The 16,328-nt window shown below is 37.6% G+C and overlaps 1 protein-coding gene across 2 annotated transcripts in view; it reads left to right on the forward strand.

The window, feature by feature from the left end:
• Positions 1 to 15,287, forward strand: part of SH3RF1 (SH3 domain containing ring finger 1) — a 79,759-nt gene extending 64,472 nt beyond the window's left edge. For both annotated transcript variants that reach the window (XM_061372850.1, XM_061372859.1), the window contains exons 8-12: positions 583 to 753; positions 916 to 1,175; positions 4,682 to 5,037; positions 7,132 to 7,466; positions 12,563 to 15,287. In XM_061372850.1, the coding sequence (XP_061228834.1) occupies positions 583 to 753; positions 916 to 1,175; positions 4,682 to 5,037; positions 7,132 to 7,466; positions 12,563 to 12,731 (1,291 nt within the window). In that variant the 3' untranslated portion in view covers positions 12,732 to 15,287. The remainder of the gene's footprint in view (positions 1 to 582; positions 754 to 915; positions 1,176 to 4,681; positions 5,038 to 7,131; positions 7,467 to 12,562) is intronic.
• Positions 15,288 to 16,328: the final 1,041 nt, after the last annotated feature.

Genomic DNA, 16,328 nt, shown 5'->3' on the forward strand with positions numbered 1-16,328 from the left:
TATGCATTAATGTTACTTAGAAGGAAACAACAGAAGTGAACTTTACAAGTGTGTAACTGCTAGCTACCTTACCCATGGACTTCAAGTTCTAGTAACATTTTTCTTTTGGACATGCAGTTGCACAGGGAGATTCCAGTTTTGCAATCTGAAAAGTAGTTCTGATACTGATTTTTTTACTCCCAACTAACAGAACTTCTCCATTCTTCCCACCCCTTCACAAAAAAGATACTGGCATGTCACAAAGTGTAAGAGATACTAGAAGCAGGTGGAGGGAGAGAGAAGTTGGATATGCTGGGATTTGTAGTTGATAAACACCTATTTAATTAAGTTCACTAAGTTAATTAAGAAAATGAATAGCCTTATTGTTCATTGCACTGAAGTGCAGTTAGGAGGATATTCTTAATGGTCATTGTTTCCCTTAATATTGCCATAACTTCTGTTTTAATATTGTAGCAGTGTGACGGATCTACTAACACATAACCCTTTCTGCTGTGCCTTCTCACCTCTGAACTCTGTCTGCCAGAAAGTGATGTTTTCAATTGTTTTAGGTTTATCAATTGCATCTACTTTCCTGTCTTTTAGGTATATTGCTATATACCCTTACACTCCTCGAAAAGATGATGAACTGGAACTGAGGAAGGGAGAAATGTTCTTAGTGTTTGAACGCTGTCAAGATGGCTGGTTCAAGGGAACTTCCATGCATACAAGCAAGATTGGTGTTTTTCCTGGGAATTATGTGGCTCCAGTTACAAGGTATATTTTTATACAAGTATCTAAATAGTTTATCTATTTTGGGGTCCAAAATGATTTTGTTATTGTATATAATGCTAAAATTGAGTAATAGAAGAGCTGCAGGTTTTAGTAGCCAGCTCATTTTTTAGTTGTGTTTTAGCATTTTGCTTTTAATTTTGGCAGGACAGTGACAAGTACATCACAAACAAAAGTTCCCATGTCTACTGCTGGCCAGACAGGACGAGTGGTAACTATGGTCAGCCCTTCCACTGCTGGTGGAACATCACAGAAGCTCCAGGGGAATGGTGTGGCAGTGAACTCCAGCACAGTACCCACAGCTGTGGTTTCCGCAGCGCATATCCAAACTAGTCCGCAAGCCAAGGTCCTTATGCACGTAACAGGACAAATGACCGTCAACCAGGCTCGCAACGCAGTTAGAACAGGTAAAAATCAATTGATAAATAAAATAAAGCTTTTTATGTTTGGTAGGCAAACTGTATGGTCTGTCTGGGTGAGTCAGGATATGCATATAGGGGTGCTGGGGGTGGACTCTTCATTAGGGACTGTAGTGACAGAACAAGGGGTAATGGGTTAAAACTTAAACAGGGGAAGTTTAGATTGGATATAAGGAGGAAATTCTTTCCTGTTAGGGTAGTGAGGCACTGGAATAGGTTGTCCAGGGAGGTTGTGAATGCTTCATCCCTGGCAGTGTTCAAGGCTAGGTTGGACGAGGCCTTGGGTAATATGGTTTAGGGTGAGGTGTCCCTGCCTGTGGCAGGGGGTTTGGAACTTGATAATCTTAAGGTCCTTTCCAACCCTAACTATTCTATGATTCTATGAGTCTATAAATATCTGCTGGGCTTTCTAAAAATATTTTTTATGTTATTTTTAGAGTTGAGTGCTTTCCGAAATGACAATATGTCTCTCTGAATTGTTGTATCTTTAATTATTCTCCTCTAAGCAACTGTGTACTCTTACTGTTGGGAATTTATCTGCAAGTATCTTAGGTGGAATTTTTGTTATTCCATCAGCATCTGGGATGAGAATGTTTTTGGATCTTCCCCACTCATACACAATTCAGATAGTAATAAAGTGATAAGAACACCCGAGTCATAGCTTTTTGTGTATGTGTGTGTTAACTGCATAACAGCTACAGATTGCTCTAATTTAGCATTCACTTTTAAATTATCTTCAAGCATCTTGGAAGCCCTTTAGCATTTATTCCTCCTTTTTCAGGTCCCTGGCTCAGGGTTAGTCCTTAGGTATTCCAGTTTGTTTTCTAACCTTGACTGCAGCCTCTTTCAGCTTTGACTCTGGAATACTAAGGCTATACTGGCTTCAAGATCTATATGATTTATGTCATAAAATTCTGTATGTCTCACAGGTATAACTCTGCCTTTACTGTCTGGGGCAGGCCACATCACAGTGAAACATGCCTTCTTGTTGTTTAAGCCCAGATCCAAAAAGATTGTTTTCAAGAGTTTTTGTTTACCAAATCCATGCACTCCTCTGTGGATTTGCCAGGCTAGGAAAATACCACACAACTGGAGCCTGATCTTTTCCAGTTACTCCTAGGGCCTCAAAAGAAAAGGGAAAAAAAACCAACCCAAACCCCCATTTCAAACTATACTGAGTATTCCCTCTTTCAGCCTTGAACTTAGGGCCTAAGATCTCGTGTTAAGACAAAGGGTTTTTTTTTTACCACAAGGCTCTTATTGGCAGAGCAGAAGACAAAGCTGCAGTTGCAAATGGTATTGTTAGCCCCTTAACGGTGATTTATTTCTTGCGGTCTCGAGATCCATGAATTAACCCACCATCTTCAGAGTCATGCATTTCCTAAAACACTGCTCATGTTAAGTTCTCAGCACCAGGTTTCCTTTTGGAGGAGTTAGGATATGTACGTAGATATTTTATTTCCTTAGTGCCATCTTCCTCCAGTCTGATCTTAGGCTGGAACAGATGTGATAGTACTCTGTAAAAACTCTATTCTTTACCTTTAAAAAACAATAGCCAGGTGCTGTGGGCAGCTGGTAAGAGAAATTAAGCAAAGCATCTGCACTTTCCTGCCTCTCAGGCATAGGTGGTTTCTAATCTAAATTCTTCTTTTGAGCTGCCCTGAAGTTTACAAAGTGACAGCACAAAGAAGAAAGCTCCTGTAGGCTCCAGAAGTCTTTCTTGAACCCCCGTCTCTGCACTGCTGTCAAGACAAATAACATCTTCCAGTTCCATTCAGCTGGAAAACATGACAACATACTTCCCAACTTTTCAGGTCCAAATGGAAAATTCAGAGGGGCTGCACTCTCTTCACAGAAAACTTAACATAGGATTTTGATCTGAAGGTGTACTAATCAGTTACAAATACAGATCTGTCCCTTATAAGGGCCTGAGAACTGAAGCAATAATGGCTGCTTTATGTTCAAATGTTAGAGAACTTTGTCATCGGCATCTGAAACGTGATCATCTTGAACTTTCTGTACCGTCGCTGAGTGTTACTCTCTTGATGAAGCTTCATAGATCAAGGCTGCATTTTTGCAGGGCTGTTCTTCAGTTTCAGTTTAGCTCAGGACTTCGAGGACCCTTCTTCAAATGATCTTAGCGAGACATGGCTTTACATCACCCTTGCTGAAGGGTTATGCATTCTTTGATTGAAAGGAACTTTGAAAGATGTGCATGGCCCTCAAGAGTTAGGAAGGGTCTATTACAGGGGAAGAGGTTATATATAGAAAAACAGACATAGCATTTTGTGGTGCTTTCTTTTTAAGAAAAAACTTGTGTTTCTCATAATGGAGATTTTAACTGGGTATGATAATACAGGATTGTTATATCAAATTTGTGAACTTTGCCAGTCTTCTTTAGTACACTGTTGATGCAATCTAACCAAATTACCAAGGGAATTTGTAGAGAGCCGACTGAAGAGATCAAGTGCCTGAGGCTTGATTCCAGGATATCACTTATAACAAACCTGAAACTCCAAGCAGTATCTGAAAAATCAGAGTGAATGGATATGTTTAAGATTTACATGCGCAAAACTCCAGAGAGGTCCCCTTGTTAGATACTATGTTTCAGAGTATTTGAAGGAAAGAAGCTGTGCAGCACTGGGATGCCGCATTTTGCCCCATTCAGTTAAGATGTTTGCATTTTGTACTACCCAGTGCTGCAGAGATAAGATGTTGAAATGATCCAAAAGCATGTATGGTTGACAATGTAACTGTAATAGCAATGTTGTTTCTTGAGAAGGATAAATTAGTTAATGCAGAGCTCTGTGCTTTGCAGCTAAGCTGCAGCCCAGGTTGGTATATTCAGCCCTGTGCTGTTCTGCAGCTTCCAGTGTGGATGTTCCTTTTATTTCACAGGGGTATGAGTAAATCCACTTCTATATTTAAACATCCCAAGAGACATTAGCTTACGTTTTCAGAGAAACCACTCATAGCACTAATTGCTACTGTACTTATTGTTTGAAAGACCCACTAAATCTGTTGTGGATTTTGTGAATAGTTTAGGGAAAACAATCCAATTATATTTTTAGCAGTTTCTATAAGGAGTGTTTCTTCCTACTTTGTTTTGTGTGCCCTGACAACTACACGGCATATTAAAAGGAACAAACAAGTTCCAGGCTGTATTTAGCTAGCTCTTACAAACTGAAGTGTAATCGTCACTTTGCATCTCTGTCTGTACATGAAGCATTTTACTTAGCAGCTTGGACTTCTCCACAGTAGTTGCAGTGCTGTCATTCTTCCGTGCATACTGGTGCAAGTAGGGTAGCATATGCTACTTCTTCATTCTGATGAGACAAACTTGATGCTGTGTAAGATGTCATAGTAATATAAATGGGAGTTAGGAAGGTGGGAAGGAAGCTTCTCATGACTGATTAGGTATAACACAGTAACTGTACCTCTCTTTGTGTGTCTTGTGAAAAGATGACCTGTCACATTTTATTCTTTTTTCCTAGTTGCTGCACACAGTCAAGAAAGACCTACGGCAGCAGTCACACCCATACAAGCACAGAGTCCAACATGCCTTATTCCTGCAGCTGTGATCCTTCCCCATCACTCTGTTGCCTCCCAGCAGCTCCAGCCCCCAGCAAATAGTGCTGCTTATGTCACAGCTGTGAATGTGAACCGCTCAACCATCCCACTGGCATGTGCTGCGGGTTCTTTGAATTCTCCCAACATTGCTGCTTCATCTTTGGAGGGAGATGTTAGTGGAAGAACTGTGAACACTCACTCTGCAGCTCCTGCATCTCCAGAGAGTGCTCTAGCAGCTGGTGGAAATGCTGCTGTCAGTAAAGCAGACAAGGATGGCAAGGTGGGTAGAGAATAAAATCATTCCCTTGAATTCTACCATTTTCATCATGGAAACTTTGCGATCCGTTTTTTTTTCTTACATTTTGTTGAACAGCAACACTGGAAGGTTTTTAAGACTGAGTCTGAAACTCAGGCAGCCATTTTATGACTACAGCCATGAGCAAATATATCCTTGGCCACACAAGAAAAATCTAGGGTGGATTAAAATACAGGGCAAACCTTGGAGAAGGGTTAAAATAGGGTAGCAGGTTCATGCCTTAAGCAGGAGAAACAAAAGGTAAATGGATAAAGTTCAGAAGAACTAGTAGGTTGACTGTTGGAATTTCAAGTATTTTGTTTTTCTTTACCTGCAGTCAGTTTCCTAAATACTTCAGAAAGATGTATGGTTGGCTTATGTTATCAGGAAGTATCTGTAAACTAATAAGCCTGTAATTAAAACAAACCCCAACAACAAAATAACCCACCCAGACAAAAACCCTATGAACTTGTGGGAACATACAAAAAAAAAAATCAGTCTAATAAAATAAACCTTAAGATTCAGTAAAAATCATTATTTTTTTAGGTTGCCTTCCTGATTAAGCAGACACACAGAGAGATTATGAAAAATACATAATCAGCAGTGTTTATTGGACAAAGGAAAAAAAGCACCCAACTCTTGTCTTTTCTAAATGTAAATCAGTAGTCTGTAGGGATTCTGGTTTCGGTCTTCTATTTGAAGTATTTTCCTCTGTGTCTGAACTTATTCTCACTGTCCAACAGCCATGTGATTATAGTATATTGTAGGCAGAAACATTCCTTCAGCTTTATAACTGGTTTTGTTTTACAGTTGTGGTGTAGTTAGAATTATTTTTTTTCTTCTTTTGACAACATTTTTTTATATCTCAAATGTTTTAGGCTTTACCTTACTACTCTTCAGCCACACACGCTCCTTAATGAAGTTTATGAAGGTTTTAATCATAGGCTGTACACTAATCTCATCCACTTCCTAATTATTTTTGTTGAATATTGTTGAATGGGTGTACCTGGAACTTTGTTTTAAAGTTACTTTAGTCATAGCCACTGAAATCAGACTGAGGTGCTCTTAGGCAGGACTTTTAGAATCGTAGCATGGTTTGGGTTAGAAGGGGTGTTCTGTGTTTTTGACAGTATGTTCTACAGTTCAGGGTTAAAGATGCTAACATATTCTTTGAGCTTCTCTTTTTCTTTCCCATTTGCTAGACATCAGTTTTAGCCAATATAGCTTGAAGTTATTGGAGACTTGGATGAAGGACTGAGGATTTCTCATTCACAGTTTACCAATCCCAATGCATCCCAGGCTATAATAAAAATCTTACACTGCTCATGGTTTTCTCATTCTGTGGTTAAATAGCTTATTTTTGTCTCAAGGGCTTAAAATCTGGCACCTCTCTTAAGCACTAAATTCACTCAGTCAAAGGGTTGGTAAGAAGATCAGTGACACACCCCTTGAAAAAAAGACAAGAAACACAAAAGCTACTTAAATAATTCTCTCCAGGGTAAATAATAGCCTTCAGGGATTCCTGTCTGGACAAGGAAAAAGAATGTTTACAATTCTTCCCTCTAGCAGAGCAGCAAAACACAATACATTCTCCTTGTGGCAAATTTCTGTTAAGTCATGAAGGTCTTCCCTTAGTGAGGGAGGATAAGTAAAAGACACTTATCTAAACAGAAGCCTCCAGGGCAGACTTTTCTCCCTGCTTGGTATGAAATGACTCTTTATGTCTTCCTAGAAACTTCAATGTTAGCAAAATGGTTTACTTCTTAGATTCCCATTGTGGGAATCTAACTCCTCACACTCCTTTTTCTAGACAGGCTTTTGGGTCACTGGCATTGGCTTTTAAGGTAAGTCTTAATTAAAGCGAAAGGACTTAGCTGGTTTATGGTCTAAAGACTTAATGTTTTTCTCTTTAGAATTGTGATAATTACCTTTCTCTTTCATAATCTTTGTAATTATCTTTATTAATTTGTACAATCTCAAATATCTCCTCTCTGATTACCACGTTATCTATCAGACATAAGTGTTCAACTCTTCATGGGAGACTTTTGTCCTAAAATGAGGCACTGCTTTGGTTTACAGAAAGAAAAAAAAGGTTTGCTGAAACTGCTTTCTGGAGCATCCACCAAACGCAAGCCCAGATTGTCACCTCCAGCATCACCAACCCTGGAGGCTGAGCAAGCAGCCGCAGAGCTAGCCCTGCAAGGTGCAGTTGGGCCAGAGCTTCCGTCATCCAGTGGTCACAGCAAAGCTGGATCCTGTGCCACCGACAGTGAGGTCTCTGGGCTGGCACAGGAGACACTACATCGGAAAACAAGTTCCCTGGATTCCTCTGTTCCTGTAGCACCGCCGCCTAGGCAGCCTTGCTCATCCCTGGGTCCAGTCCTGAGTGAATCCAGGCCTCTTGTCTGTGAAAGGTAAATTATCCTATATAACTAGACTCAGCCAAACCAAGAAAAAAAAATCTACTCTTTGACACTTGCCATGTGTATTAGAACTGCTGCAAAGCAGAATGCTGAGATACAGCATTTTATAGCAAGAGGAAACTCATTTTTTTAACAGTGCTTTATATGCTTATCAGCCAAAGCTCATGTGTATGTTTGTTTACTTTTTGTGTTACTTTGAGGTTTTGGAATAAATAGACACTCAAATACACTGATCACAAGTTTGGTATGAGAACTGAGGTAGATAAAATGCACAACATGAACACATTATATTCTTGCATTTATGCATATTGCATTAGTCCTTTGAGATTATTAGCAGTGCATAATTGCCAGCCTAAATATATGGTGAGTGAGATCCTTATCTGTGAGTAGGCTTAATATGTGATTTCTTCAGCTGTTGCAAAAATACTTTTACTACGCAGATGCCCTCTTACTGTACACTCCACATAGCAAGCTCTAGGGCAGCCTCTCTGTCCTGGCAAGTGAGCATGAAAAACATATAGCTGTCTGGTCTCTGAAGCTGCCAGGCAGTTGCTTTAAAGTTCTATCACTTTTATTTTGTGTCTACCTATGATTTTCAAATGTCCAAGTCCTCAGTAGATTGTGCAGGCTGAAAAGGAAGTGACAGTTTTCTAACTACTGACTGTCTCTTTTTATTATTCCTGGTCGTAGATAAGCAATATGAAGAGTGTCATAGGATTTCTTTTGCAGTAACTATGGGATTGTGTAGCACACAGAAAAAAAAAGCAGTAGAGTTGCTGTGTTAACAGCTCTAGGACTGAACTGATATATGCTGACTATTATAGACTTTGTTCTGGTACTACTAACTCATGCTGTGTGGGCATACCACTGTTTTTCCAGAGGCCCATTGATCTTAAGCTATATCCGTGTATTAGAAGCCAGGCAGTGTAAAAAGTTTCTACTTTGTCTTTTATTTTACTTCTGTCATACCTTTAATAATTTTTAAAAGGTTGATACTGTTTCTATGCCATTTCCTTGCAGGAAATTTCTATTTTACACTGAATTTTCAAAGTAGATTTACACTTACAGATGGAAAATAAAACATGACAGAATTTTCTTTAAGAGTAACATCTTTTCACATTATTTTAAGTCTATTTGGGACAGTAATATGGTTTTATACTTTGTGAAAATAACACCAGAAAATTCTGGCATGACCAGTAGACATATGTGCAAAGCTATTTGCATTCTTACAAAAAGCAGTTTTTTCACTACTGTGATTTTCTCAGAACTACTTATAGAAAATGATGCTTACAGAGTTACCTACAGAAAATGCTTACTTACTGATCTAGTAATAACATACACTCAAACATTCTTTTTAATGTATCTGTGTATCCTTACTATTGTTTAATTGCTAACTGCTACCAGAAAAGTGCTATCACCAGATCATCCTCCATGGTAGTCATGCAGAATTGTTACTTTTTGGCCAGTGTATTTAAACAGAATTTCACTTGGGTTCCCTTTGTCCTTTTCAGAGCAGGGTTAATGTTTTCATGCTGATGTGCTCTTGTCGTGTTTCCATTTACTTAGGCCAAACTGCCTAAAATGTTTTGCTTAATAATACTTTTTTTACATTGTACTCAATATCATCAGAGTAATTTATAAGCATTAATTGATCTTCATTAATGTGGAAGCAGGGGTGGGTAAGAAACATACTGATGATACAATAATTGGTCGAAGAGGAAAATATTCATAAGGATAAGCTCAACAAAAAGATGAAGAACAGAGAAATCTGCTAAAGTTATTCTGCTCTTACATATCACAATTCCAGTTACAGGCTATAGTGTGGTTGGAAAAATAAACAGTACTGTCTGTTCTGACTATGGCTTTGCAGTGCAATTATCAGCATTCAAGTTTTATTTTCAGAGCTGACTAGAGGATTTAGGAGTGTGTTTCTGTTAATTATCCTACATGAATTAGGAGCAAAAGTAGCTGGCTCAGCTCTGTAAAGCACTTGAAAATGTGCCTGGTTTGGATACGGAGTTTTCCCGGAAGTCCTTGCTTCCTTCGACATGCAGTATCGAATTTTTACTCTAATCCCACTGTTTCTTCTTTCAGTAGAATTGTAAGTAATCCTAGAATATGTAATTCCTGTATGTTCTACAGAAAATTGGGATTAAAAATTGTGAATTTGTTTCTAGTCATACAGAATATATGGATGGGCATTGGATTCATTTGCTAGCAGACAAGCTTTTTGGGACATGAATTTGCAGATGGATACTTCATACCAGTGGCCATTTCACTAAAGGAGGGGAATATGATGCATTCCCTTCTATTTTACTATTGCAGGTCTTCTCTGTAGTTGCCATTGCTGTATACGGTCTTCTGTGAGCTAGGTTTTTGCTTACTGCGTTTCCTGGTCTTCTATATGTTCCTTGTACAGAAGGAGCAAAGAAATCAAACAAAAATTTCAGCCAAGCCTTGCTTCCAGCTTGGAGCAGTTTGGAGAATTCCTGCACCTGAGACACTGCAACAGTGTTTAGTTATTTCTTCTGATTCTCCAGCCAATGCACAAGTTGTCTTCAGGCGCTGGGATTTCCTGTATTGATGCAGTGCACTGACAAGGCCAAGGATCACTATCTTCTCAGGATCACTATCTTCTCAGTAAAAAGATAGATTGGAGGGAATTACATTCATACGATGTTATGCTATGAATACACAGTAATTTGGTTATCTGAGAGGTTTAGGTTTTCTCAATAACAAGAGGTAAAAGACTATTTCAAGCTTTTTTCATGAGCTTTCTCTTTTAGAGGGAAACACTGATTAAAGCCTTAACTTTTACGGTAAATATACAGCACTGTAATAACAAACTTCCCAGCACCCCACAGTGGTGTTAAAGACCTGAAGTTGAACCTAAATACACATCTCTGCATATCCTAAACTAGAATATGAATCCTTTATCCAGTTACGGTGAAGGACAGCAGTAATTTTGTTCTGTGATTTAAGTGACCCTAAGTTTCTCGTATCCACCACAAAATTACTGGTGTAACATCTGCTTCCAGTGAGCAGGCCAGTGGCTTTAGAGGGCAGCAGGTCTTACCACATCTGAGGGTTTTAATGCTGTTAAGTAAATACTACCCTAGGTGGGTGTTGATCTGCTGTAGGAGGCAAGGCCCATACTCAGCACGCAGGAGAGAGCTGGACAACACCAGGACACAAGTGAGCTGAAAAGTACGAATTCAAAGTGCAAGAAAAAGAAACTCGAGCAAGAAGATAAAAAAGTATGAATTTAACTTGTGCAACAATAGTAACTCCAACTTTCTGTGTGTTCCTCAACTGAAATTTTCTGCATGTGACAATATGTTTTTATCTACTTGGTGATTAGAAAACCACAGATAACTGTGCAAAAATAAACTGCAATTAGCTGGGAAGAATAGCAGTATTTTTGTGTCTAGAAACAATGTAGAAAGGGAAAAACAAAACAGAAACAATGGGGGGGGGGAACAGAACAGTGTAGAAAGGGAAAACCGTGGAAGATACAATCTTTTTCATGTTACTGAAAAGTGTGAGCAATGCCAATATTACAAATGAAAAGTAGAAAGGTGAAGACAGACCATTGCCCCCCCCCCCCCCCCCAAAGATATAAATACAGAAGGCAAAAGCACTGCACACACCTTAGGAATAGCAGGAAAGAACTGATGAAAAATATAGTGGCTGCTTCTTGGAAGCTGAAGTACTTCTTTAATACTAATATTTCATCACTAGCTGATTAAAAGTATTTAGGATAATATTTTTAAAATTAACAACACCATAGGAAAATATAAAGAAGAAAATACATACTGTGTGGCTTAGATGCATGTAAAGTATTCTAGATTAGGTGACCACGAAAGAGCTGCAAATTTGACCTTCAGTCATTGCAAACATTTGCAAATACTGAACAAGGAGATAAACAAGGAAGTTTTGGGAGATTCAAACATGTGGGAATGAACATGTTTTTCCAAAACACGGGTCATGCTTAGTAAATGTGGTTATTTTACTCTGGGGACCTGGCACTGAACTTTTGAGCTGAAGCATAGTTTTTTTACTCTGGATGGAATTGGTAGTTTTGGCAGTTTGTTATAGATGATGAACTAGGAAATGGAAAAATAGGTATTCCATAATCATGTAGGGTGGTCTGAATAGACAACACTCACCACAGAGAATGTGTGATGAGGCTGGATCTGATCACCTCTATCTGGGCAAATGGTATTTCTAAAATGTGGCATAAATTTGATGCCTCGATGTAACAAAAGAAGAAAATGAGATTTAAGGGTGCAAAGCCTGCTGGGTTTCTTCTCATTAAACATTAAAAAATATAGTAAAATAGCATTTTAACACCAGGTGCTTTGTTTTAGACATTAGATTACAAGAATGGATATCAAAGTACTCGGGAAGCTAAAAATTAATGAGAAGTACTAAATTATTGCAGGGTTGAGGTAGCTCAAAACTGTGGAAAACTCAGGAGAACAGTAAGTTCTTTTGTGTATCAGGTGCTTAAGAAAAATTGCTGAGTTGACCACTTTTTTAAATGTTTATTTTTAATATAGTACAACTGTGCCCGAATCAGATGGCATGTATTCTAGCCTGAAAAGTTTCCAATATAAATGAAAATAATTTAAAACAGCAGTGCAAATTAGTAGGTTTTGCTAGTTGCTTCTTTTTGTTCTGTGCCTGAAGAGCCTTCTCTGAGATAGTATCATCTTAAACATACAGTTGTAAAATTATGCCCAGTTACTGCTGTGAATGCTTTGGTTGTTGTTGAGTCATGCTGACTGGAACAGTCTGAAGTTTATATCCAAAAATACATTTAAAATTTTCTCCTGTTGCTTAAATATTGTCTGGATTTGTACAGGAATCTTAGTGAAAGAAAACTTGATAGGTGATGTATACATTTGACTTGAATTCATTACGTTGCTATTCTTATTTTCTCTTCAAGATGTACTTTTGTTACATATTGAGCAAACAGTTCTAGGCAGTTCCCTGTTTTCGTAAGTTTTAACTTTTACAGGAATATTTTTTAAAGCATTGGTTTAAAAGAGCCTAAACGAAGGTGTCTTTTTCTGATTACACAGGTACAGGGTTGTGGTATCCTATCCTCCTCAGAGTGAAGCCGAACTTGAACTTAAGGAAGGTGACATTGTTTTTGTACACAAAAAACGTGAGGATGGCTGGTTCAAAGGCACTCTGCAACGAAATGGAAAAACTGGCCTTTTCCCCGGAAGCTTTGTGGAGAACATTTGAGAAGATCATTCCAAGAGCTTCAAATCATACTGTACTGCAAAGTAGCACAAATATTTTACCAGAAAAAGCACAGTCATGAAATATTTTCAAATGACTGTAATGTAAACAAAAAGCTACATATTTTTACAGTGTCTATAGCACAATTACACCAGCGAACAAAGAAGGTGAAGGCAACTGCTGGTTTTATCACTTTGGATTCTTAAGTGTGATGTGTGCCTTGTACTGTCTGATTTATCATATAGAGGAACTTTTTTTTCCCCCCTAAGTATGTTACATAAATGAACAATTGTTTACAGGGCTGTAACTAATTTATTCTTGTTTTTTAAAACTTGAATTTTGTGTAATAGCTCAAATTCTTGTGACTATGATTTTAGCAAATTATTAATTTATGAAAGAATAACTAAGGGGAAGCTGGATTCTCTCCTTATGAGCAAGCAATTATATCTGATAAAGAGCCTCCCGTCTATCCTCTGGACATTTTTCCCCTGCTGTGTCTGACAGTGGAGTAAGTCTCTGTTTTATGAGTTAATGTTGAGTGGTGGTGATGTGGCGTCAAATAGAATTTGCCAAGTGGGGAAAAAAATGTGTATGTTGTTGTTTGGACAGATCAAAACAAAAGTCAGTGGTGTTCTTGAGTCTAGTTCTACTTCCTCATAAATCACCCAAGTGGAGTAATGTTTCCAGGAGGCAAAGATATATATGAACAACTGAATAAAATTCAACCATCTCAAGGTTAGGAAGGAAGAAATTTGGGAGTGCCAATAAGAAATTCCCTATACCTTCTCTTTATAGTAACTTGGCTATTTGAACAAAGCCTAGCTTTGGATATTTGGCCAGTTATTTGGGCATTTAGCGCTCAGGATCCAAGAAAATTGGAAAGAATGTTAAAGCCCAACACTTAGAATGATCATATCTTGAAAACATCGTTTTGATAAATGAAAATAAAAATAAAATTATAAGTTGTACTTAATGTCTAAAATTGCCTAAGAAGTGTAATTTGCTATTTTCTTCTCAAACTGATGTGCATGGCCAAGAGATGTTTTAAAATGTCTGAGCAATAGTGGTGGTAAGTGATGCACTTGTGTTAAAGTAAAAGGTTGTATGAAACACTGTGAAAACTTTACTAACTTCTTAACCATTGCTACTTTGGTATGTTCTGACCTTTTCTTTGTCTTGCATGTGTTACTCAATTCCTGCAGTACTTACAACTGTGCATGGTTGGCATTTTCCACTTCAGTTCCCTGTTGGTGGGTTATTTTGCTCTGAAAGTTTCCCAAAAGCCACTTGACCAAAACTAGTGAGCAACTTGTCTTCAGCCAGAGAAGATGTCCAGAGTTTGAATCATTAATAAAATATTTTAATGTCCTTGCAGCTGATAGATATAAAGAATGCAGCCAGCAAGAAAAGCATTGTTAGTATTTCAGGGTTTTGTTAGAGATTTGACACTGGTGAACACACACACTACTGAGCTGAACTTGTTGTTTTTTAATTTTACTGTTTAATTATAACAGTTTAATAGAGATTTTTTTTTGTAAGGCACTGAGCACTGTCATCTCCAGTTAAATCTGATGTAATTTGGCTGTTACTCAGCACTTTACAAAGCGAAGCCAGTAGTGTGATTCAGTGTCGCACAGCACACAGAAGCAGTGATGAAAAAGTACACAGTGATATGTTAAATCCTTCTAATGTTTTGTTTTTTGAAGTTATACATTGAAAAATATCAAATGTTAATGACGGGGAGTTCTTGCAATATCAGGTAATATCATGATGGTCTTAAAGATAAGAAAAAATATATCTATAAATATATATAGTTGGACATGACAGCATTCCCAAATTAAACATCTCTCTGAAACACTGTATAATTCAGTTTTTGCATTTTTAAATATTTTTAAATAGTTTACTTGAATATTCATGTAATATATAAAATTTTTGTGAAATGAATTTTAGTTAGAAGCTGATTTCAGCTTTTGTCAGCATAAATTGGCACTAGTGTGTCATAATCTTATTTTGGAAAATTTAGTGCATTTTATATTAAAGACTACTAAAGGTTAATTTTTTTCTATCTCTACTATCCATATTTTAAGCTAAGTGATTAAGGTACCTCTGTTAATAGAATTTCATGGTGTAAAGTCAAAAATCAGCTGTTAATCCAATAGTTCTGTTAGATGGAATACATTTTTAATTAATTTTTTTAAACTTTAAATGTGTGTAAAAAGGGCTTATTACATAGCAGTGCAACAATGACAAAAATGCAGTTTATCATGCCTTTTTTGTGATGTTTTAGGGATTATTATTTTTTTTGTTTTGGCTTGGGATTAATTCAGTGTAGAAACAGACAAACCCTGTGCATTTGCTTTGTGTAATTCCATAAAAAATTTTGTAAGGTATTTTATATCTATGTTTGAAGTCAAGTGAATGTTAAGTGTTTGATTTACTATGTTAAACTTCCAATCCTAATAAATATTTTCTTAGCAAACAGCTAAATCAAAATGTGTATGCAAATATTAAACATAAATTACTTGTAAAGAACTTGACAATAAAATTACCAGAACTTAATTTCAAAATTCATAGGAGGATATTTCTGCTCATAGAGGGAAAAGTCTTCAGATTCCATAATGTTAGGAGTTTGAAATGATGTATATAATGTAAAAATTGTAGAGAGAACTGAAAGGATCTGACTGATCTTTTCCATCTCTTCTCCATATTTCTGTAAGTAACTTCAGAAGAGGTAGGTAACTTCCATCTCAGTCTGATCATGACTGACTAGTTCAGTCTTGTCAACAGCACATCAGGTGCATAATCATTATGAACTGCTTCCCCTAAAGGAAGAAGTGCCTAGCATAGTGGATCTGCTATGTGGATATTGAGAGTCCCCAGCCCTGAGGGTGAAGCATCTACCTGAACTTCGCTGAGGGCTGAAGTGTTTGGTGGTAAGAGACTCACTTGCCCTGAAGAAGTTTGCTGTCCACAGTAGTCAGACAGTAATTGCCTAACTAGGAGATCTTCTTGATTTAAATACAGTTACATGTCTGCTATATGTATGTGACTGCTATGAAAATGGTAGAAAGTTAATCTTTAAAGTGTCTGCAAAAATATTATTCTCTGAATGTTTCAGCTACTGTGACAGTCTCCTTGTTAGTTAAGACTGACCAGGAGCTAGATTCTGGAGCAGTGAGTGATGCAGCATTAAGTCCTCTCTGCAAAGAAGGAGCATCCAATTTAACTTGCCTTAATTAGGGGGAAAGGAGGCAACATGATTTGTAGAAATGCAAACTGGAGAATATAGAAAAGCAGCTTTATTTGTTTTTCAGAGTTGAGATCTGATGTCAGTGCATCTGTAGGAGAAAAGTACACACAAACATCATGGCTGTGAATAGAAGTAAGACTGTTTCTTTGCTTTGGGGTTTTTTGCTATTGTAATTATTGAGTCATTCTAATATGTGGCTAACATTGGGTTTGCCAGAGGTGCCTGAAATCTTGTTCACCCTCACTTCATTACCTCTGCCTTATAGCAGGAGTGACAATTACGATAGTTTTGCATAGGCTTAAAAACATGTCTTCTGAGCATTCTGGCTTTTTTTCCACAGGGCTGGCAAA

This window comes from Neopsephotus bourkii, unplaced genomic scaffold, assembly GCF_033783945.1.
Source record: "Neopsephotus bourkii isolate Nb327-2 ecotype Australia unplaced genomic scaffold, CSIRO-AGI_Nbou_v1 NB_168, whole genome shotgun sequence".
NCBI lineage: Eukaryota > Metazoa > Chordata > Aves > Psittaciformes > Psittacidae > Neopsephotus > Neopsephotus bourkii.